The following is a 24,683-nucleotide window of genomic DNA, read 5'->3' as shown; positions in this document are numbered from 1 at the left end:
AACTTGGCCATTTTATGGCTTGTGGACTTCAACTCCCAGAATTACTTAGCCAGCGTGCCTGGCTGAGGAATTCTGGGAGTTGAAGTCCACAAGCCATAAAAGGGCCAAGTTTGAAGAACCCTGGCTTAAAGTATCAGCCTGTTCTACTTCATTGTTAGCAGCTGTTGCTTAGAGGAAGCACATTGAATCCTTCCATTTAATAAAGAAGACAATAGCCAGAGAAAAATTCTGTGTACTGAGATTGAGGGATAGTAATTCGGATCTGTAATTTAATATATAAACTGAGTTAATTTGCACTTTCTACATATGAACCAGCATGCACCTACACCTCCATTTCTTTTCTTGCCTAAATATTGGATTGCAGTTCTTTTATAAAAGTAGGTGTATAAAAAAATAAATACATTAGGAAACATTGCAGATAAAAAGACATCCATTAAAGATGATTACAACCTAAACCAATGTTTTTATACAGATTTTTTTAAAAAATCTGCACCAAGAGATGTAAAAAGAAGATCGAGGGAACATTTATGAAAAATATGTCAATAATATAGGAAGGAAAATGGACTTGTGTATCTTATATAAATTATAAATTCTTCCAATAGAATTGTGTATGTAGTATTTTGTCAGTCCACAAGAGGTCACACAATATTTATATATCCATTCTAGAAAATTCTTTGCTAAAGATTCTTTTCATTTAATAGTGAAGTTTGATATTACGTAGTATCTAAAATTCAACAGGACAAACTAACATGGTGTTGTTGTTGTTTGTGCCATAGCATTAGCAGCATGTGAAATGTGCTATCAACTTTACCCAAACATTCTTTTTATGGTGCAATTTATGCTGAAGGCTGGAGAAATTATCTGTGAAACAGCAGTGGTTTCTGAATCACAATTAGAATCCCAGGAAAATTTAGAAGAAATGGAGGAAAAACCACTTCTTGACACAGTAGGTAACACATAATTGATATACAATACATCAAGCAGCATTACCACAATTAAATAAGCATGATTAGTAATTCAGTGAGAGCTATTAAAGCTGAGTTGAAGTGGCAGATTGGCAGTAGTTAAAAAAATTAAAAGATATGGGTTATCCTGGTCAAAGCCCGGTTCTTTGAAATATTCCCTATTAGGAGTATGTCAACCTAAGAATTGGATCCAAATATTTCTCTTCTTAACAGAAGTTTGTAACTTATGGAATGTTACGTATACAACCCATTTACCACAATACAATTTGGGTGGCCTCATCACAGAGACTCAAAATCATACTTAATCTTGGTTCCTAGGTGTATCTCTCTCTCTCTCTCTCTTTTTGTATTTTCCAAAGCTTTCTAGTCCTCAGTAAGAGATGTGTGGGGAGTACACGCTTTGCCTGCAGAAAGACAAAAACTCATGAACAAGTAGCTCTAGATTAAAGCTTAAGTTGGTTTAGACACATAATATGAAGGTAAGAGCTATTGAGGAAGTTTCTGATGCTTGGAAAAAATCAAATTGAAAAAGAAGGTAATAGACGTTAAGCTAGTTAGATGTTATCATGAGTGCTGTCACTAATGACACAAGCAAGAGCTTACAAGTATTGAAGAAATCAGTTACTAATAGACCATCTTAGTGAATGATACCCCATCAGTCACAAAAAGTTGGAAGTGACAAAGGTGGAACTGAAAAACTCTTGCCTGAAATTCTGGAAAATTTCTTTTGAGATAGACCTGGCATATATAACCTATGCTCTTCTTCAGGTGCATATGGCTACTACATTATGTAACTTCTAGTCATGCTTAGAGTGGACCTTAGACCAGGAATGGGAGAGTATGAACTTTTGGATTATATTTTCTGGCAATTCCAGGCAATAAGATCAATGATAAGAAATGTTGAAAATTATCTTTTTCGAAATCAGAGCAGGTTTGCTTTCCCTGCTGTTGATAACTTGTCATTCCCCCCATTTTTCTCAATGGCCATGCTTTGCAGAAGTTATAAATCGAATTATGTGGTGTAAGCAGCGGTGGGATTTAAATAAGTGAACAACCGGTTCTCTGTGTGAATGCCACTTCCGGAAGTCCATTCTGGACCTGGGCAACAAAAAATTAGCTATCGGTTCTGCTGAAGTGGTGTGAACCAGCTGAATTCCACCACTGGGTGTAGGGAATCTTGACACTTTTCAAATGAGCTAGTTTCAGATAAAATATATCTTTTAATTTCAGGAAAGAAATCTTTGGATTTCCTGAAATTAAAAGATCTATTTTATCTGAAACTAGCTCATAAAGGAATCTTGTCAAATACTAGAAAAAAATAACCTACACTTTATGTAGGATAAAATATTTTTGGCAACTGATGGGCCTGAGTGAACTATGATCTTTGTTACTTGTTTTTTATTCTCATGACCCTTCTGGCTGGCAAAGGCCTCCTGAGAGGTGATTTGGTTAAGTTTTAGTGGTGGTGAATTCTTCTTTGAGAGAGAGTATGGTTCCTTTACCCCTTAAAGAGCCATTGGTCCATTCTTTTCTCAAGACACTGGACTAACATACGCTGACTAATTTTTGACCAGTATTCAATGTTCCCATTTTAGGTAAGGTTATTGAGAAATTAGTCATGCAGCAGCTTCATAGGATTCTGTATGAAGCAGATTATCTGGATTTGTTTCAGTCAGATGTCAGGCCTGGGTATGGGACTGAAACAGAATTGGCTGTGCTTTTAGATCAGGCATGTCAAACTCGCGATGTCATGTGACGTCACATGATGTATCATGACTTTTTCCCTATTGCCGGCAACGGGGTGGGCGCAGTTTCAGGATGACATGTCTGGCCTGCAGGCCGGTAGTTTGACATGCCTGTTTTAGATGACTTCTGGTGGGAGTGGGATGGGGGTAGTGCATCCATCCTTGATCTCTTGGTGGCTTTCCATACCATTGATCAAACTATTCTTCTGGACTGGCTGCAGAAGTTGGGGGTGGGTGGCACTGCTTTGTGCTGGTTCTCTTTCTTCCTCCATGGACTATTTCAGTAAGTGTTGAATGGGAGTGAGAGGTCCTGCCCTTGAACCTGACTTTGGGGAGTGCTGTTGGGCTGGATTCTCCACTCCTGCTTAGCATCTACATAAAACCACTGGAGGAAATTGACCATAGCCATGAGGTGAGGTACTATCAGCCTGCTGATGTTACCAAGTTGTATATCTCCACCCTGGTGATGTTAGTGATGCTGTTTTTCTCTGCACAATAGAATATTCTTTATTGGCCAAGTGTGATTGGACACACAAGGAATTTGTCTCTGGTGCATAAGCTCTCAGTGTACATACAAATAACGAAGTATCATTTAGAAAGTTAGTGGAAATTAAAATTGAAAAATCTATTAGGTCATTGATTGTCTAAAAGATTTTATGTTAAAACAATTAGAATATGTGTAAACTAAAAACTATGGATATATATAAGGAAGTTATTTTCTATGTGACTGATAGGATAAAACTTGTCTTTAAATCTACAAATAGTGCATATGAAGGGAAAAAGAGAGGAAATGTTTATGGTAGCAATTTGAAATCTGTGCTAATGATATCTGTATGTAATTGAATTACTACTACCCAGCCACCACGTTGCTTTTCAAATATGTGAATGTAATATTAGAAAATCAATAAAATTTGTAAAAAACAACAAATAATGAAGTAATATAATCATAAGATACCAATAATAGAAGGTAAAAGGAAAGATGAGAAGGATGATAGTAATACAGCCCTACTAGATGGATAAATACTTAGACATAAAACAGCGTTATGGGAATTAGGAAATTAGTTGACTGTCAGGTCCCCAAAGAAATGTATTTTAACCCTATGCCTGTTTTCCCTTTTCTGAAGCCTTTCTTTGTGGCCTGCCATTCTGTTGGGAGGGGGGATCTTTTGGGATTGCTTGCACTGTTTGCAGGATACCCTTCCCCCAGGGAATGGACTGTCTCTCCCTTATCTAAGAGATGGTTTTTGCTTGGAGCCAGGAGAAATCGAAAGTGAGAAAGACCTTGAGGAGCCCACTGAAATGACCAGTTACCAAAAACGATGCCACCTGTGGATTGGCTGGGATTCAAATGAACACTGAGACTCTGGGGGGAGGAGTATTGAATGTTGCTTTTAATATATTGCTTCGTGGGTTTTTCTCTCAGATTCCGCCTTGATTCCCTACTGTCAGTAGCCTCTAATAAAAATTCCTTTTGAGACAATGCCTGTTTCAAGAGTTCTGCTTTTTTGGGAGGCTTAGCTGAGGTAGGCCCTTACATTGACATTCTGACTTGGTTATTGGACGCTGTGGGCATCTGTATGGGGACCAACAGCTTGCAGCTTAAGGGGCTTTGGGTATGGGGGCCATCAGGACCTGGAAATTTACCATATTTGTTTCTAGACAAGGGGGCACTGCCCTAGACAGATCTGATGCATAATCTGGGGGACCTTCTGGGCTCACGACTCCTGTTCAAAGAGCAGGTGACAGTTGTGGCTAGGAGGGCCTTTGCACAACTTCAGGTTGTTTACCAGTTACCCCCATTCCTGGAATGACTGTGGTCAGTCACTCATACCCTGGTCACCTCCTGCATGGATTACTGTAATGAGCTTTACAAGGGGCTTCCTTAAAGGGCATCCAGAAGTTTTGACTGGGGTAAAATGTGATGACAAGGATGGCTACCAGTTTGTTTCCAGGTTCAATTCAAAGTGCTAGTAATTATATACTACTTAACCTCTATTATCTGTCTGTAAGCCATAATGGTGCATCACAAGGCAACAGTTTTTGAAACAAGTTATTTCAAATGGGCTAAGTTAAAGAATATGTCCAAAATTGGGCATCTGTTGTTCCATGGAATTAAAATTGAAGGATCTTCATAAAAGTTGTATTTGCAAACAGTCAGCTGTAGTCCTATTATTGTGATTTCTGATGCTCCTTGCCAGTTTCCCACAAGCAAAGTCAACGGAGAAGCTGGCAGAAAGTCAGAAATCACTTCTGCTCCCACTGCTTTTTCCTCTGCTCACAGTCCTTCCATTTATCTATTTATGTAACAAGAAATATCTCTAAAATGATGGCTCAATGGGTCATGGGTCATCTAGTGACTATAAAGCACTACACAACATGTGATCAGGGTACTTGAGGGACTGCCTCTCATCAATCAAGTCTACTTGTTCCATCAGGTCTGGGAGAAAAGGCAGGTCCAGTCCAAGAAGGAATGTCATTAGAGTATGTGAGGTTTTCAACTTGAAGTTGCCAAGTTTGAAAAATACTGACTTAGAAGAGCAAAGGCAGGTTTTCAAAGAGTTTCAGAATAATTGCAGGTATGACCCATATGGATCTCTGGAGAGATGTCTTTTAGGTAGCATATTGGAGAAGGTGTGTTCCTTCGGTCCTACTAGATGATATTGTTTAATTGAAGGGACCTTGAGCACGGTCAGCCACAGTGTCCAATCTTACTTGGTGGGCAGAAACTGTTAGACAGTCCCTCATAAATTTAAAAAACCTAAACCTAAACCTAAATAACCATGTTCAATCTTTCCTTTGAATTGAGAGGTAGCCTTGACAAGCAGTGGATAAACTAAAGGGTTTCTCAGGACCACAGATAAAGAATAAGACAGAGATAGAGTCTAAGCTTCAGGTTTTAAATTAAGAGAACCAGTTTTGCTTTAGGAGATGACAACTCCTGACTTACAGCAGCTAGTGAGATTGTTTGCTGTTAAAAATCATTTGCTGTTGCTGTGACATATGTTTTTGATTCCAGCAAGTTCTGCTTAGCCAACCAGCAGCCCTTCACTTGTACAGTGCTGACAGATTCAATGTCTGCTATTCTGCATGGTTGCAGATATACTTCTCCCACAACACCCTGAAGTGGCCTGGGTGTTTTGTTTTTTTTAGTGAACCATGATATTGGTTGCTGGAGTTTTTCTCATCAGCTGTACTGCCATGATGAATATTGCTTTTTGCCCAGATAAAATAAATTTAAAAGACCTCATAGTAATGAGGCATACATTAGGAACACAGGGAATAGCTTCAGTACTAGGCTAGACTGTTATCCATCTAGACCCGTATTGTCTGTTCCAATCTTCTTTGCAAGGTGTCCTATTGAACTTCAAAATACAATTCTTCAATTTGTTAGTTTTTTTTTAAAAGATAAAAATCTTGCATGAATGATAGCTATATGTTTTAGAAATGACTGATATATTGTGACTGAAAATAATAGGTCTGTGCATACTTCAAACATGCAGAGTCATAGATGTCTAGACCATCAAATAAAAATATACTGTTCTCTAAATACAGTATTTATATCTAGTTTTTTTTATTATTTAGGACCAGCCTCAACACTTGTCTTAGGGATATTCAGAAAACAAAGAATAAATTCTTATTTGGCTTAGCTGCTGTTCCAGAAGAAATGAATGTTTTTGTGAGATAGTAGGTTTCCCGTTAGTTTATAGTAAGACGCTATTGTGCCTTTGCTTCAGAAGGAGATGGGAGATCCTACGATGTAGGAAATGGGACAAAGCATGAGTTCCTGCCAATGCAGGTCCCTTCACCCCCCAGGACAGAAGAAACAAAGGAAGCCTCCATTTATCCTAGTGCAGTAGCTGATATAGTTAACTCTTGCATTTAATTGATTAAAACCCCACACCTTCATGGATACATTCAACCACAGTGCTGATTTAAAATGGTGCCATCCCTGCTTCCAGAGAGGCCCTTATTTGTATCCTAATCTCACAGGCTTTAATGCAGTGCAGAAGCTGGAGGACCTCTTCTGTATATTTCATCGTGAGCTGGAACGGAAAACTCAAGGGATACAAGGTCTGGAAGCTATTTTATTTTAAATGACTCAGGGCTTCTATTTTACCCTTCCTGGCTTCCTGGAAGATGTTACAAAGATGTGTTCTCCAATTTGGAAAAGTTTGAAGAATAATTTATTGCTCAGAACAATTTAATATATTATAGAAACCGTGCTCCAGTAATAGTAATTGAATCACCATTCTGATATTTTTAGCTGTCTCTTAATAATATCCCTGAAATCTTTTCTGCTCTGTTACTTTTTATAGAGAGATTCAAAATTATGCCAAAAGAATGGGAGTTGTTTAAATAAGGAAACAAAAAACAAAAATAGAGTAATAAAAGCAGGCTGTATATGGAACTGAAACACGGCGGTGAATTTCACCTATCTGTTTATTCAGCTCACATGATTGCTATGGGGATAGACTACCTGTAGAAACCTCAGGCACAAGTGATTACGAGGAGATTTTTGTTTGTATGCAAAACATTCATACTTAGTAAAACCTTCTCATATTAAATATGTGTATCAAATTTTTCAATTTAAGTACTTTGTGAAAAATTGGTTCTTAAAATTAGACAATGAAGAAGCCTTGTATCAACTTAAAATTGTAATTTTGCTCATAAATTTCTTCCTCGAGTAATTCAGAAGTACCTTGTTCCCCAATATCCCACCACATTTATGAAAAAGATGCTCTTCTTTTTACATGCTCAATTAAGCTGAGAATATTTTCAAAATTACTAAACTGGATTAAGAATATTGGGTATCTTTTTCCATATACTGAACTGTTGCAGTAATATAGGTAGGTCTCCCTATTCGCAATACAGCTTAATATTATAAAACAAACATAAATCAATCATACCCCCCTTGAATTATAGAAATTGTGGAGTTGCACAAAGTTGTAGACTGACCATATGTAGGGGAAAGTAAGTGTACAGCTCAATGTTTCAGTTAATTGTTTTACATCTTTAATTAAAATATTAAACTTTTAAGATTGTAAGGAAAGTACAAAAGTAATATTTTGCTTGAATAAAAAAGCTGCCACTGAAGTTTTATCCTTCATTATTTGAATAAGTGATAGATTGAATTACAATTATTAAATGAAAAAGTGACATTGTGACACAAGCTTTTGTATCTAAAAGTAGGTAATCTTGATCCAGATAGTTTCAATTTCAAATGATGCCTTCTTTAAATTTATATTAAGACAATTTATATAAAATTGTTTTCATGAAAATATTTTTATTTGCATTTAATTAAAATAAATCTTAATTAAAATTTTTGAAGTATTTGTTCTTTATTCTACTTTTTGTGAATGATTCCTAATATGATCCCCGTAGTTGCTTATGATACAACAAGGGGAAGCATCATGCATCATATATCATACAAAAATGTACCCTCTCTCATCTTTTGCAATATTGCAAAGATTCCTGAAAATGTGTATGTGATACACATGCTTAAAATAGCACAGGGTTGTATGTTAATTTTTTTTCAGGCATCAACCTATGCAAATGACTTCTAATTTGTTTACATATGGAATGCATTCTTATGCTATCTATCAGATAAGATTACAGGACAGTATATATGACGATAAAGTAGCTCTAAAAAGCTAAGGGTGTCATCTGATTAAGTCCAGTTTTCAAAACCAAGTCACCCTTACTATTTTTTGTTCTAATTGCAGCCATTTGGAGTGGTGGTAAGACTGTAGTGTGTTGAGAGTAAGAGAAATGCTTTTATCCATTGTACAAAGAATCCATAATTTCTTTATATCACATAAAAAGTATTTGGATTGTTCTATATTTGAAGCTACTCTCTCTTGGAAGAAACTGATTTTTTTGTCATCCTATTTTCCATTCTCATTCTACCAATGTTTGCTTCATCAATTGTTTTAAACAGAATTTTGCTTTTCTTTCCCCCCCTCTATGCCTTCCTTTTTTTCTACATCAGCAAATATTCTGGGTTCTAATATTTTATTTAAAGAAAATTGGTTGTTGTTGTTCTTGTTGTTAGCTGCGAAGTCGTGTCCGACCCATCGCGACCCTATGGACAACATTCCTCCAGGCCTTCCTGTCCTCTACCATCTTCTGGAGTCCATTTAAGCTCATGCCTACTGCTTCAGTGACTCCATCCAGCCACCTCATTCTCTGTCATCCCCTTCTTCTATTGCCCTCGATCTTTCCCAGCATTAGGCTCTTCTCCAGTGAGTCCTTCCTTCTCATTAGGTGACCAAAGTACTTGAGTTTTAGCTTCAGGATCTGGCCTTCTAAAGAGCAGTCAGGATTGATCTCCTCTAGGACTGACCGGTTTGATCGCCTTGCAGTCCAAGGGACTCGCAGGAGTCTTCTCCAGCACCACAGTTCAAAGGCCTCAATTCTTTGGCGCTCAGCCTTTCTTATGGTCCAACTTTCACTGCCATACATTGCAACTGGGAAGACCATAGCCTTGACTATACGCACTTTTGTTGACAGGGTGATGTCTCTGCTTTTTAGTATGCTGTCTAGATTTGCCTTGGCTTTCCTCCCCAGGAGCGTCTTTTAATTTCTTGGCTACAGTCCCCATCTGCAGTGATCTTGGAGCCCAGGAAAATAAAATCTGCCACTACCTCCATTTCTTCCCCATCTATTTGCCAGGAATTGAGAGGACCAGATGCCATGATCTTGGTTTTCTTAATGTTAAGTTTCAACCCAAGTTTTGCACTCTCCTTCTTCACCTGCAACAAGATGCTCTTTAGTTCTTCTTCACTTTCTGCCATTAGAGTGGTATCATCTGCGTATCTTAGGTTGTTGATATTTCTTCCGGCAATCTTAATTCCAACTTTTGATTCATCTAGCCCTGCCTTTCTCATGATGTGCTCTGCATATAAGTTAAATAGGCAGGGCGACAGTATACAGCCTTGCCGGACTCCTTTCCCAATTTTGAACCAATTAGTGGTTCCGTGTCCAGTTCTCACTGTTGCTTCTTGACCCGCATATAGGTTTCTCAAGAGACAAATAAGATGGTCTGGTACTCCCATCTCTTTAAGAACTTGCCACAGTTTGTTATGATCCACACAATCAAAGGCTTTAGCATAGTCAATGAAGAAAATTGGTATCATCCATCATCTCAGAAAGATGTGTATGTGTTCTTTCTGTATTTTTTTTTAAAGTGATAGCCGCTATCTCTCTTCTTAGTCCTATTCAATAGGACTATATACTCTATTGAAAGTATATCTGAGTTAACATATTAGGCAATGCCATCAAAAAGAATATGGTAGTGAAAAGAGAACTCAGTCAAAATATGCAAGCCAAATATTAATGGGACTTTTTAGATTCCTATGGAAGTGATCCGAAGCTGCAGATATTGCAAGCTGTGTAGTTTGAAACACATACACACCAGTTTCCACAACAGTTGGAAATTTTCATTCTCCTATAATAATCTAATTTCTCTGCTAATTCTATCCTATGCTGGTAAAACACACGAATCTGTCACAAGATGAATTGGAAAAGTTCCACAGAGAAGTCCCAGTCATGAAGCAAGATGGGGAGTTCACACACACTTCTACTTAAAAATTAATGCAATACAATGAAAAATTAACATCGAAGAACAAAGTGACTTACAGCAAATGAAATATTTTATTCTTTTGACCTTTGTTGGGTTTATTTTTTTGAAGGAAACAATAACAGCAACAAAATGCCAACAACACAAATGCATAAAGAAAATGAAATTAGAGAAATTCAGTATGAGAATATAATACAATTAAAATAAAATTTTAGTTAAAAAGAGATACAAATCTGTGAGGAGAGTTGCCAATTAATTTTTTATTTGCAATGTTTTATTAATGGATTTAACTTTTTTGGTTTTTTTGGTAGACATCCACGAATGCCAGCTCAGCAGCTGAGTTAAATTCCAAACAAAAGCAATTCAGAATTAAGCAATTTCTTTGGCACAGCCTTCTTGTTTGGGTTTGTGTACATAATGGCAGCTCTGAAATAGATGCAGTCCTCATGCATGTCCTATTCTATAAGGAACAGCTCCATCAAAAAAACTGGTAAGGACATCTTATAACTTGATATACCCTTGATGGAAACCACTTTTGTGCTGAAATGTTAAATAACCTTTATGCCTAAATGTTAATCACTCTAAAGTTGCTTGTCAAAAAGATTTACAATTTTTGTGCCAGAAAGAGAAGCAATTTATGTACTTTGTATTGCTTTATTTTATTTAGAAATTGTTTCTGTCTTTTTGGCTAGGACATTTTACCAGTCTACTTTTATTAAATTATGTCTGTTATTGATACCAACTGCATTTCATGATTTCAAAGTACAGTATCTGTCACATAGCTAAACAGCTGCAGTGCAATGTGTCAATCCTTCTTCTGGGACCAATACTTGCCTTCATTTTTGGGTGCTCTTTATGCAAAGTGTAATAAAACTAATTTTGCATGCTTACAATTAATTTTATGCTGGAAATGTATTTTGATTGCTTCTGTTAATTGAAGCCTCAACAAGTTATAATTGCAAACTGCACTCATTGGAACTTTGCCTTATGCTTAAACTATTTTGTTAAGAATTTTTTTTTCAGATATACAAAATTATATGGATTTACAGAATAGCTAATTATATCCCTGTTCTGTGATTTTGGTCTGAGATCTTTTTGGTCGGTTTAGAAATTGGCATATTGGAGTAAAAGCAATGATTTTTGAGGAATATTTTTGTATTTCTTACGTTTAACAATATGGAGGAATGCCAACTCAGGTTATGTTTCAGCTGAATGTCAATTAGATGTGCATGGCTTCCATTTAAAAATAACTTCCATGGTAACTTTAATTTTATATAGAGCCATGAGTTTTATTTCCATTGAATGGAGGAGGGAAGCATGAAATAAATCTGGCATGATTCAAGCTGCAATTACAGATGTTTCAGGTGTCAGACAGCAGTGCAACACAAGGAGGAGGTTCACACTGTTTTGCCTAGCTTAATCCTATAACCAGGCAAAGCATCCCTTGAAATCTGCACATCTCTAATGTGGATTCTTCATAGTGTTGAGGACCTGGAGGCGCTAGACAAAAGTGAGGAGGCATATCACAGTGTAAATACTTGACAGAGGAGTTACTAGAGTCTAGACTAATCTCACTGAGCACTGGAAGGCAATACCCTAACTATTTGCCCAAGCATCAAGAAATACTTTGCTAAATTCTGGTCTGGCTCTTTATTGAATGACTTGTTCATGTAAGGAACACTCGTCTCAGCTTAATTGCCTGCTAGACCATTTGTTGCCTTCAGGCTAATAGTTGTGACAGTATTTATAACAGTAATATCTAAGGAGCCACAACATCAACATACTGTAAGTTAGTGAAACAAATTCAAGATGATGGATTATTTCTACTGTTTCTGTGTAAGCAAATCTTCATAAATTCTAGGATACATATAAAAATACTTGTTTATTTTTGCCTTTTTCCTCTGAAAAGTATTATGCATAATAATAGAATGATATTTCTATATACATTAAGCTGATAGATCTTTTTATAAGACGAAATAGAAGTGTTATGATAATTTGGAAGACTATTATTCTTGTTATCCTTATAACAGTGAGAATCTATACTTATTTCTAACTTGTTGGCTTAATATTGATAAGCAAAAGAAAAGAAAGCTCCATGTTCTGTGAAATGTGCAGTCTTTTTTAATGAACCTTAAAATGCTAATGGTTCAATGGATATAAGAAATTTATCCATAATTGCATGTTTTCAAGATGGAGCACCTAAATGCCATGCTGAGAAATATTATCCATAGATATCTTTTTATCTAAGATAGTGAATTATAGGATGCAACAGAACATACTACTTTCTTTATAAATGCATACAATGGAATGCTTTAAAATGTTCCCTTTCCTTTCCTTTCCTTTCCTTTCCTTTCCTTTCCTTTCCTTTCCTTTCCTTTCCTTTCCTTTCCTTTCCTTTCCTTTCCTTTCCTTTCCTTTCCTTTCCTTTCCTTTCCTTTCCTTTCCTTTCCTTTCCCACCCCCAAGAGCCTCTAAGCCCCTTCCCCTCCCCCTTGCAAACGCCAGACCCTGGGAGCTCTTGCGTTTATTCCAAAGGGTGGGTGGAAGGAAAAGCCCCTTTCGGCTCTGGCGTGGCTGCAAGTCGATGAGCCCGGGAAGGCACGCCCTCCTCTCTCACTGTGGAGGAAGCAGGGCAGGCTGGTGTCGGGCGGGAGCCGGCAGGGCAGTCCTGTGCACGCGCGCGCTCCCCGGCTGCTAAGGAGTGCTCAGGGAGCCGTGGCAGGCACCTCACGCCCTTCCCTCTTGAGGCGGCACTGGCGGAGCCGTCCGGCATCGGGCGGGAGCCGGCAGGGCAGTCCTGCGTACGTGCGCACTCCCCAGCTGCTAAGAAGTGCTTGGGGAGCCGTGGCAGGTGCCTCACGCACTTCCCTCTCGAGGCGGCACCGGCGGAGCCGTCCAGCGTTGGGCGGGAACCGGCAGGGCTTTGCACCATCTGCATCAGACGGGTCTAAATCGGGCTTGTGTCAGACACTTGGCAACTGGCATGTAAGTATTTTCTGGCGTATAAGACGAAAAATCTTGAAAATCTTCTCAAAAGTCGGGGGTCGTCTTATACGCCCAGTCGTCTTATACGCCGGAAAATACGGTACATAATTTGCCACCATTTTCATAGAGTGGTCCTATAGAAACAGCAGGAACTGCCCTGTCAGATCCTAGCAGTCTTAAGATAGTTCAGTCCATTTTAAAAAATCTTTGAAGAGGTAGTCCCAGACTCTTGGCTGACCCTGGGAAGCACATGAATGGGAGTGGCTCTTCAGAAATCTACCAATTTATTTTTAAGGTGATCAAGGATCTTTCAGACAGCATTGTAAGGTTTGGAATAATGTGTGTAGAATTATATCCCTGACTGAATGGAAAGCAGATTTGCTCTTTGGCAGAAAAGAGATCACAAGGTGTAGAATTACCTTGTCTTTATTCACAGCAAGGTATCTATGTTGATTTGGGAATGCATAGTTCATTAACATGCCTGGCAAATAACACAGAAATTAGAAATATAATCTTCTAAGACAATAAAAAGAATATATTATATTATTTAAAAGGAATGAACTATATGACCCAGAGTTCAGATGGTTTCAACATCGTCTTAGATAAGCTCCAAGTCAATATAAAGATGGATATAACTGAAGCAAGGTCTTCATGAAATCTTTAACTAAGAAATCTGAATGCAAAAACAAAACAAAGAAAGAAATGACAATTCAAGTGCTGTGATAACTGTAACATATATACACAACAAAGAGGAAGAACAAGTTTGGTTATGTCAGAGAGTATGTATGGATGAGACAGAACAATGATATGAACTGTGATTTCCACCATGGTCAGCCCACACTCATCTTCTACCTTGGTTAGGAAAGGGATCAGCAGGAAGATGTGAAAGAATGATTTTATCCAATTAAAACAACATGTACTCCAGTAGTGTACTCTTATCTTATCTTTTCTTTTTGCTGCAGAAATAGACACAAACTTACACTTGGTGGGAATTCGGCAATGGTAGATAATCATCCAGTTGCTTTTCACTTAGAAATCAATTTGGAGACACAGTTTAACATCTATCATCTTTTCCCACAATGTATGATTTATAATATCAGTCATATAGGATCATGGATCCCTTAGTTTTAGGGTGTAATGCAATGAATAGCCAAACCAATTTTATCTAAACAACAAAAATATTTCAAAAGATTACAGGGTTTTGAAATCTGCAAGGAGTTTCGTTTATTTATATGAAAAAAAGTATTTCAGATTCAGAGAGGATAGAGTGCACTTTGCAACTTATCATTAACTGAGGAAAGGAGTGGAAAAGACATCACTTTCAGAAAGTTGTCCAAATACTATATATTCACCTTAAAAAGGTTGGATATCTTGTCTCTGGCAGACTAGATTGTAGTACTACATATGCATTAGGTGTCTTTATAAATATATGCTGACCAATGTAGCATTGTCATATATCCTAAAACTAATAAGCATGAGGTAAGTCATCTTGCTCTTCCTAGAGGCAATAGTTTTTGTGAGATGTTGACACGAATGAGCCATGCTGTATGAATGGTCTGCTCTTTCGACACCATGACATCTAGACATTGGGCAGATGGTCATCAATTTCAAGAGAGTGGGGAAGGAAGAAGCAGTTGAGAGAAGGTGTTGGCATTATAACAGAGTGGATAACTTCCAATGCTTGCTCCAAGTATCACTTCTGAAATAATGCTGTTCCATTCTCTCTATTCCCATAGAAGATGAAAAACTGGCGTGTAACAGAGACAGAGAAAGTAGTAACTCATGAACTGAAGGCTTTGGAACAGGACAAGATTTGTGTTTTCATTTGGAACAAGACAAGGTGTAATGGGCAGAGGTTTTAAACATATAATATTTCTTTCTTCTCTTTCCCCTCTGATCAGTTAGATGATGCAATCAATTTGATTTCCACAGTTTCAAACTGATGGATCTCTGTGGTGTAAGACATAACAGAAAAACATGAAATATCCCTTAAATAAAATAAAGAATATTTCAAAATAGAATAAATATCCTTAAGAAGCTCAACAAAGCATGCTACCTCTGTGATAGGAAAAATCAAGAAATTAGTAGAAGCTGCTTCTAGCAGTATGCAAGGAAGCAAGTGACGCTTCTGCCAAGCATTTCTAAGCTCCATGCAATGCAGTACCTATTTATATAAGCACAGTGACTGCAAGGAAGAATAATACATTTTTTCAATTTTAAATATGCTTTGTCCACTGCATTGCTTGCACTCCTGGACTGTGCTGCTTCAACAAAGGCATTATTTAAATTTCCCTTTCTTTCACCAGATTCATTAGATTCATACGCTAGATTAATTTATACTAGTATAGTATACTGTTATTATATATCAGTTACTTTACACTTACAGTGGACATTTTAACATACTCTTCTGATGTTATTTCCCCTTACAAATCTGCATTTTCCCATACTGCTTTTATTGCAGTTCTTTGGTTCAGTTATAGCTAGCAAGTATCTTGAGTTTCAATACTGACAGGATCCTACCTGGAGAAAGTACACGTTATTTATATAAGCAAAAAAACCTGAATCATTTTTAAACTTGTAAATTTAGAGTCAAAGAAAAAGCAGAAGAAAACACAGTGATAATCAAATGAATTAAGAGGAAGAATGATTCTAAGGAAGTAACAGATAAAATAGTTTAAAATTCAACAAGAATGATGTAAATAGGAGATATTTTTATTTGTACGGTTAAACAATAGGGGCATTACATTTCACTAATGTAATTGCTTTTCCATGTGAGTGGGAAAGAACCTTCATAATAGTTGGAGATAGCAAAAGGGTTGAGGTAAAAATTCCATAAAGAATTATTTTGGGAATTGGATCTCTGTGTTTGAAAATCAAGAACTGTGGTAGTTACATCCAGTCCTCAGAGTTCCAGCTGTTGCAACATCCTGCAGTCATGTGTTCATTGTTTGCGACCTTCTTTGTTGGCTTCTGACAAAGTCGATGGGAAGCTGGTAGTAGGTTGCAAATGGGGACCACATGAGGTCCCTCCTTAACCACTGATAGTGATTCACTTAATGACAACAACTGGGAGTGCCAGAATTGCCATCACTGTGGCGTTGTGATATGATGGAGCACTTTATGACTATGTTGCTTAGCAACAGCAGTTCCAGTTACAATTGCCCTAGTTAACTGAAGACTACCTGTAGTTCACATTTGTATGTTTGCAAAATAATTGCTTGTTTTGTCTATAAGTTCCTATTTTGTATCCTGTTACATAGGGTATTGAAATGAACTAAATGTAATGTGTTCTTTCATAGTTAATTCTCTTTTCAAGCAGTACTTGCTGTGAAGTACTATGACTCTGTATAACCCATAGGGCCTACAGCTTAAGACCTGACTCCACTGAATGACCTATAATATTACTAAGATGTTGGTTGAAGTCCTGTGCTGATAGATCTACTTCTGACTGCTAAGTTAGAACAATTCCCTTCTATAATCACTTGTAAAAATATTTAACAGCCTCCCCAATTAAAGAAATCTGAAGTTATTGTTTAAGTCTGAGGCAATCACTTTATTAAATTTATGAAGATAAAGCATGCTTAATTTGTATAAAGATGACTTTAGAACATGAAGTATCTATTTTTTAAAATTCTGCATCATTTAAGCATGTAAATTAAAAAATTATTACAGTAATATAGCATAAACTTGTGAAAAGCATCTTAAGGAAAATAAAAATTGATTTGGCTGGCTAGCTAATTGGCTGAATATTGAAGTTAGCTTTTTAAACAGGATATAGTTAGAGGAAATAATGATGTTCATGTATTATGCAAAGATTAATACATCTTTCAGAGAATGTTTATTATATAGGGGGAAATGCTAAAAAGACCCTATAAGCAGTACCGAATTGCAATTATTTCAGGTGTTTCTTTACTGATTTTTAAAGTGCAGTGTATTTGGTTGTTGTTAGTATTGATTAATTACACATACTTCTGGCCTATTATTATTGCTTGATTCCCTTGGGTTGCCTGTATATATTATGAAACTTGCAGAGTTGCTGGAGCTTTTTAAAGAGCTTCAGTAAAAAAAAAAAGCAGAAAAAACCACTTTAGACTCAAGGGTCTTTTAACTGATAGTAGAAAAAGCACAACATGATGGGTGAGATTGCAAGCAAACAAACAAAAAAGTCCAACCCCCCCCTTTTAAATCTTGCCTTATTTGGAGGGGAGTGGGGAAGGAAGAAGAAAGGGCAAAAAAATAAATAAAAGAATAACAAGAATAATGCTGAAACAGTCAGAGAATAAAGACAAAAGGACAATGAATTTAGCAAGATGAGTAGCTTTATTGGGGAAGCTAATGTGTTCAGAGTATCACAAATGATTTGACATTTATATATACAGAGACTTGAACAAATGAGATTGTTGCTGAATAAAATATGGCTTTTCACTGAGTGTTATGGGAAGCAAAGCATAGAGGCTGTTGAAAAAGCTTAATTGCTCTATAAAAACTTGCAATAGCTTTGTAGAACAGCAGAAATAAGGCAGGAGTGTTTAGTGTCAAAGCCACTATTACTGTAAAGCACTTTATAAGCACAAACCAAACATCTACCTGAACTTAAACAGCTTTCTAAACATTAAAAAATTGGGCTTAATTGTAGCTTAGTTAAAAAGAATAGTGAAATTTTAAAAGAAAAGATTAAAAAAAAGATTCATAGTGGGACAGATTTAACATTTACAAGAAGTCATGAAATGCCATCTCTCTGTGGAAACTTCTACTGAAATACTATAAAGCTGAAATTAGGAGTAAAGGCAAATATACTGTAAATGATCTTACAACAGCATATCAACAGACAGTAACAGATCAAAACGAACTAAGATATTATCTATCATTATAGATAATGAAGTATTTTACACAGAAATATTAGTTCAATGAAGATCTAAAGGCAAAACCTGCCTTTATAATAAAATATGTGGTATAATGCAGAGAACCATTAATTCAATACCACTTGGTTAGAAATGAGGACAGTTTTGCTAACCTCAGTTGCTTTAACAAAGTAGAACTAGTAAATGGAAAAGGAGAAAGATCCCGAACTATTTTCTTATCATAATCTTGTCATCTCGGGAAATTCAGAATATTCCATCTCTTTCTATGGGGGGGTGAGTTATTACCCCCCGTAGATAGGGCTCGCAACTTGGGAGTCCTCCTAGACTCACAGCTTTCTTTTGAAGATCATTTAGTATCCGTGACTAGGGGGGCTTTTGCCCAGGTTTGCCTGGTGTGCCAGTTGCAGCCCTATCTAGACCAGGATGCCTTGCGTACGGTCACTCATGCGCTCGTGACCTCTCGGTTAGACTACTGCAACGCTCTCTACATGGGGCTGCCCTTGAGGACCACCCGGAGGCTCCAACTGGTGCAGAATGCAGCCGCGAGAGTTGTGTTGGGACTCTCCCGATACTCCCATGTTACACCTTTACTCCGTGAGCTGCATTGGCTTCCAGTTGTCTTCCGGGTGAGATTCAAGGTGCTGGTAATGACCTTTAAAGCCCTACATGGCATGGGTCCGGAATACCTCAGGGAGCACCTGCGGCCGGCATCAACTTCCCTCCGCCCAGTGCGCTCCCACAGAGAGGGCCTCCTCAGGGTGCCACCGGTCAGAGAATGCCGTCTGGTGGCCCCCAGGGGGAGGGCCTTCTCTTTGGGTGCGCCGGACTTGTGGAACTGCTTACCGGTTGAGCTCCGGATGGCGCCCGACCTTCGCTCCTTCCGGCGCGACCTAAAGACCTACTTGTTCGAACAAGCCGGCCTGGCCTGATGGGTTTGGGTTTTATTATTGCTTTTAATGTACTGTATTTATTGTTGTTTTGTATTGGGCACTATGTTTAATCTTTTTTAATTTTTGTATCTGTGCATTTTAGTATATTGCCCTGTTCACTGCCCTGAGTCCTTCGGGAGAAGGGTGGTATACAAATAAAATAATAATAATAATAATAATAATAATAATAATAATAATAATAATAATAATAATAATAATAATTATTACTATTATTATTATTATTATTATTATTATTATTATTATTATTATTATTATTATTATTATTATTATTATTATTATAACAGACTTGTTTTTAGAGTAGTATTTGCACCAGCACTTTGACAGAAAGCCATGAACTAAGTGTTACAAGATAGTCTAGGCACCTAGTGTTATTTAGATGACATAATTGCCACTGGAAAAAAATGATGTGCTTCATCTGCAAGATAGTGCTGCAAAGGTTGGCAATTGATGGCCTTCAAGCATAACACAACAGATATGAATTCTTTGCTCCTAATATTATTTATTGTAGTTACATCTCTGGTGCACAAAACATATAGAAGCATACAGATAATATTCAACGTGGATTATTCAAGCAATCATAAATGCTCCAAAGCCATGTGACATAGTACAGATATTATGCTTTTTAGGTTTGTGATGCCTCACAATATGGCATCAATGTAGTTACATCATATACTGTAAAAAATGACAGTGAATGTCTTGTTTTTGCATCATAATATAGGAAAAAAAGGTTTGAATTTGGTTTGATGATAAGCATTACAAGCAGTGCTTGAATGGAAGGGAATTTATGCTCCATCATTCATCAACAGCCACAACTATTAATCTCCAATCCTTAAGACTTTTGTTTACAGCTGTTGCTCAAATGAAACATTGGAGTTTGTTCTATGGTGGGAACAAATGCAAAGGATATATAACCATGCAAATGAAATAGATAATTTATGTTGTAGAGGCAAATGAACAATCCACAGAATCCACATTATATGAGTATTCCTTTGATATGCCTTTTCTGGTAGAAATTAAAGGAATACTCATATAATGTGATTCATGACTGAGATAATTTGCAGAGAAACTAGGAGAAACCCAATAGAATCTTCAAATCAAATGTTGGTGGTGTTCTCAGGTGATACTTTACATTCAAGGTTGGACTTTCTCAAACTTAATTTGAGAAAAAATGGTGAGAGCAGCTAACCTGAAAGAAACTGAAATGTTTTGATGCTGGAGCACAATATATTAACCAGCTGAAAAATAGAGTTGTATAGCAAGAAGTGAGTGATATAATTGCAGATTCTACTGTAATTTATGAGTAATCCACCATGTTAGTCCTTCAAGGTAGTGAGTGCTAACGTTATTGTAAGGTTACATTAGCAGAATCTTGCAAGACCGAAAGTATTTATTTCTTTCCTTTTATTCTGCTGAAAGTTACGGCAGGTCCCTTCTGAAATGCTTCCCATGCCTTTCACCTGCTGTGGCCTGAGATATCTTTTAATGCACCAGTTGTCCAGTTTGCTGCTGTCCCTCTTTTCTCCTAAGATCATTCTCATATACCATTGCATCCACCAATAAAATCTACTCCTAATTTATTATAGGAGTATGCACTGGAAATTGTTTTATGGTCTCCAATATTATCAGAAACCCTAAGCACTCCCATCTGTCATGTTATCTCTTAAGCATTCCAAAGACACCACAGCACAAAACTGTGTTAATAAAAATGGGTTTGTATGTTAGCAAAACAAATATAGTATATTGGGTTATTGTTTTTACTGACTGATTAAGCATGCATTTGATCTAGTATACTAGCAGGATCACCCCTAGGCTAAGGTATGCATTCTCATTCTTTCAGATTTATTGAAGCTAGTTAAAAGTTTCAGTAATGATGGGTGGGGGAGATTATACTATAAAGCTATCTTCATGTTTGACATAATGAAGATTTGTAGGTGACTGCCCATCTATTTCCCATCTGTTTACAATGAACACTTAAATAATTTCTTATAATAATTTATAGTGAAATTCATATAGATCTGTTTACAGTTCCAAAAAGTGCTCTGAGGCTTTGGGAGATGGTAGAAATGTAATACCTATCAGGAAATACACACACATTTCAGTTCATATATTTTCTGGGGTTGACGTGGCAGAGAGCTAGAAAAGATAGTCATATGATTCAAGAAATTATGCAGCTGAGAGTCCCAGGTGCTACATTTGCATGCACACCTCCTTCAAAACATTTTTTTTTATTTTTGTGTGAAGTACTACACAGCCTCAGTTCACTATAATCATGGATATATCTATATTTTTGCAAGGGTGGACTTTATTATTTGAATTCGGAGATATTGTTGCCTCCAAGCTAGCCAATACCTGAATATCCTTTCTGCTTGCATACAAATCCCCTGTCCTCCCAGGGAAGATCATGAATTAACAGAAATAGTTTTTCCCTCAGTAAAAGAATTTGTTAATACTTTTTCTCTTTGATACTTAATAAGCTAATTCCATTTCCAACTTACTTTATTTTGCAGCAGCATACCAGAGTTAATTGCCTAAGTACTTCTAAGCACTGCTCTTTTAAATTATTTTATTATTCAACTGATAAGATAAACATTACATGTGATATATAATGATGTATAAACATTTTATATGAGATCTGATTAGCTATGAACAATTTATGGAAATATTCTATGTGACAAGCCTGCAGAACCAAAGGCTTGGTCCTCATAAGTCATATATCTACATGTTTGTGTGGAATGGGTCCTGGAAGGAAAGATAATACCAAGCACCTGTTTTAACTCTGTGCTATGCTTTGCTAGTAATAGAAGTTATTTGGTTTCTCATAGGATCTTGTCCAGAAAAGAAGGAGGGGCAGACAGTTGGAGGAATGAGGGGGAATGCTTAGAAAAATTCCATGAGGATACATCAAGATTAATGAGAATTCTGGGGAAATTCTGGTTGGCAACTAAAGGCCTCACAATGGCTAAGATAGGTTAGATCAGTGCTTTTATTGTAAAAGAAAAAGGTGCCAGAACTCACACATGTCATACAACCCGCTTTGCCTACCCTACAAGGTTCCATCCAAAAAAGTTGCCGGAACTCCGTTCTGAGCGTTCTATGACAAAAAAAGCCCTGGGTTAGACAGTTTTAAAGGCTGTTGGACTGTGATGGACTGTGGTTGGTTGAAGAACCTAAATCGATCGAGTAGTTCCACTAATTAAGCTTTCTAGGATGTTAGATGAGATTGTAACAAATCTCACCAAAGTGTTCAAGGGCAGACCTGAGGATTGCTGAAAAGGAACAATATCATGAGGAAACATGGCTAGATGACTGTGGTGCCTGGGTTGAAGACAGACAGGTGAAACCAGATAAAATATTTCTTTGCTAGAGACTAACCAGCCAGACATTTATCATTTTTTTTTACCTGAGACTGGAGGGGTAAAATGCCAACCAAGTTTATAAGCTCTTTTTTTGAACTTAGAGTGATAAAAATAATTAGACACCTGGATGTGATGTTTGTATATTAGAAAGATATCATGTTGTGTAAAAATTTTCTTACCTAGAATTCTTTTGAGAACCACACATATCTAGACGGAAAAATGTGTAATGTACGATAAATTAAACTATGTTTGCCAAGAGAACATAGCAAGATTCTCCGGTCAGAGAATGTCGGCTGGTGGCCCCCAGGGGGAGGGCCTTCTCTGTGGGCGCTCCGGCTTTATGGAATCAGCTGCCGGTTGAGCTCCGGATGGCACCTGACCTTCGCTCCTTCCAACGCGGTCTGAAGACCCATCTATTTGAACAAGCTGGCCTGGCCTGATGGGGGATATGTTGGGGTTTTAATGGGGATTTTTATATTCTTATCGATTGTTTTAGCTGGGCTACTATTTAATTCCTTTTAATTTTTGTATTCTGTATTTTTTATATGTGCCCTGTTCACCGCCCTGAGTCCTTCGGGAGAAGGTATACAAATATAATAAATGAAATGAAATGAAATGAAGAGACTCACTCATAAAAGAATGTAAAAACGGTCAACTGAAAAGTGAAAAAAACTGACTAACAATTAAAATGATTATTTATTTCTGAATGATGAGCTGTGGTGGTAACACAGAGATTAGAATGCAGTACTGCAGGCTTATTCTGCTGACTGCCGACTGCCAGCAGTTTGGCAGTTTGAGTCTCACCATCTCAAGGTTGATTCAGCCTTCCATATTTCTGAGGTCTATAAAAATGAGGATCCAGATTATTGGAGGCAATGTGCTGACTCTGTAAACCACTTAGAGAGGGCTGTAAAGCACTGGGAAGTGGTATACAAGTCCTATTGCCAAGTGCTATATAAAAAAAGAGAAACTGGACTTCCGGTGGCTGCGCGGCGCCGGAGACAGCCTTCCCGGGCTGCCCGCGGCTCAGCTGAGTAATTTTCACCCGAAACAGCGCTGATCAGCTGTTCGGGTGAATTTGAAGCCCCCTCCTCGGGAGAAGAGGAGGGGGTGAGGCCCCAGGTAGGGGTTGAGTTCTCCGGGGCCGCCTGAGCTTGTTGCTTGGGCGGCTGAAGGATCGAACTCCCCCGTAGCCTGGGTCGCTCCCAGCTGGCCAGCGTCTCTGCTCCGGATTTTTTGGAGCAGAGCCAGGCGTTTGCGACCACCCCTGCCTGAAGGAAGGACTATGGAATAAAAGGAGCAGGCAGAGCGGTACAAGAGGAAAGGATGAAGAGGATTATTATATTTTACTCTCGAGCTTGATGGACTTTTTTAAACTTAAAGTGAAAGTGCGTCACAAGTGGAAGTAAAAGATGGCGGCTAAACCTCCCTCAAAAACTCTTCGGAGTGCTGGAACTTCTCCGACGCAACAATCATCATTGCAGGCGTTGCATCTTCCTGATGTATTGACACCGAAGGATCTACAAGATGCTCTTGAAAAACATGCTCAGGTAATTCTGGAATCAATGGGTGATAAATTTGCACGGATGGAGGAGAAATTGGAGAAATTGGAGGAGAGAATGGAAGAGAGGATGGAACAGAAGTTCAGTGTGATGAAGGCAGACATTTTGTCTTCAGTGTATAAAGTGGCTGAATGTGTGGAAGACCTGGATGAAAAAGTGGAAGATTTGACTCAAAAGAATGCCATATTAGAAGCAAAAGTATTGGAGAATGAAGATTTAAGAGACAAAATGGACAGAGAATTGAGTCTTGCTCAATATTACCAGATGCAGTTTGCTGTTAGAATCAGAGGCTTAAAAGAGAATATTAAGGAAGATCTAAAGCAGCTGATTTCTGAGGCTCTGGAAGTGGTATTGAATCAGCCAGCATCTGAAATAAAGGGAGGCATGGATAAAGTGTTTCGTGTGAATTCATGGATTGCTAGACAGAGAAAGCTGCCTAGAGATGTGGTGGTTTATTTTGTAAAGAGGGAAATTAGAGATGAAGTTATACAAGCTGCCTATGATTCTAAAGTTGTGATTGCTGATCAAGAAGTTTTGGTTCTAAAAGAAATTCCTCCAAAGATTTTAAGGAGAAGGAAGGATTTTACATTTCTTGTGCAAGAGCTCAAACAACGAGATATAAGGTTCAGATGGGAGATCCCAGTTGGGTTGATGGTGATGCATGAAGGTAAAAGGTACCG

General features: G+C 37.7%; 1 protein-coding gene across 1 annotated transcript in view; it reads left to right on the top strand.

The window, feature by feature from the left end:
• Positions 1–24,683, top strand: part of TMEM232 (transmembrane protein 232) — a gene marked incomplete at its 3' end in the record, with an annotated part of 115,054 nt that overhangs the window by 20,850 nt on the left and 69,521 nt on the right. Inside the window, exons 6-7 of the mRNA XM_081318864.1 lie at positions 777–946; positions 10,601–10,779. Coding sequence (XP_081174990.1) covers positions 777–946; positions 10,601–10,779 — 349 coding nt within the window. The remainder of the gene's footprint in view (positions 1–776; positions 947–10,600; positions 10,780–24,683) is intronic.

Source organism: Vipera berus (assembly GCF_964194415.1).
Source record: "Vipera berus genome assembly, chromosome: 2".
Taxonomy (NCBI): domain Eukaryota; kingdom Metazoa; phylum Chordata; class Lepidosauria; order Squamata; family Viperidae; genus Vipera; species Vipera berus.
Note: the sequence above shows the minus strand (reverse complement) of the source record. Positions and strands in the feature narration are given on the sequence as shown.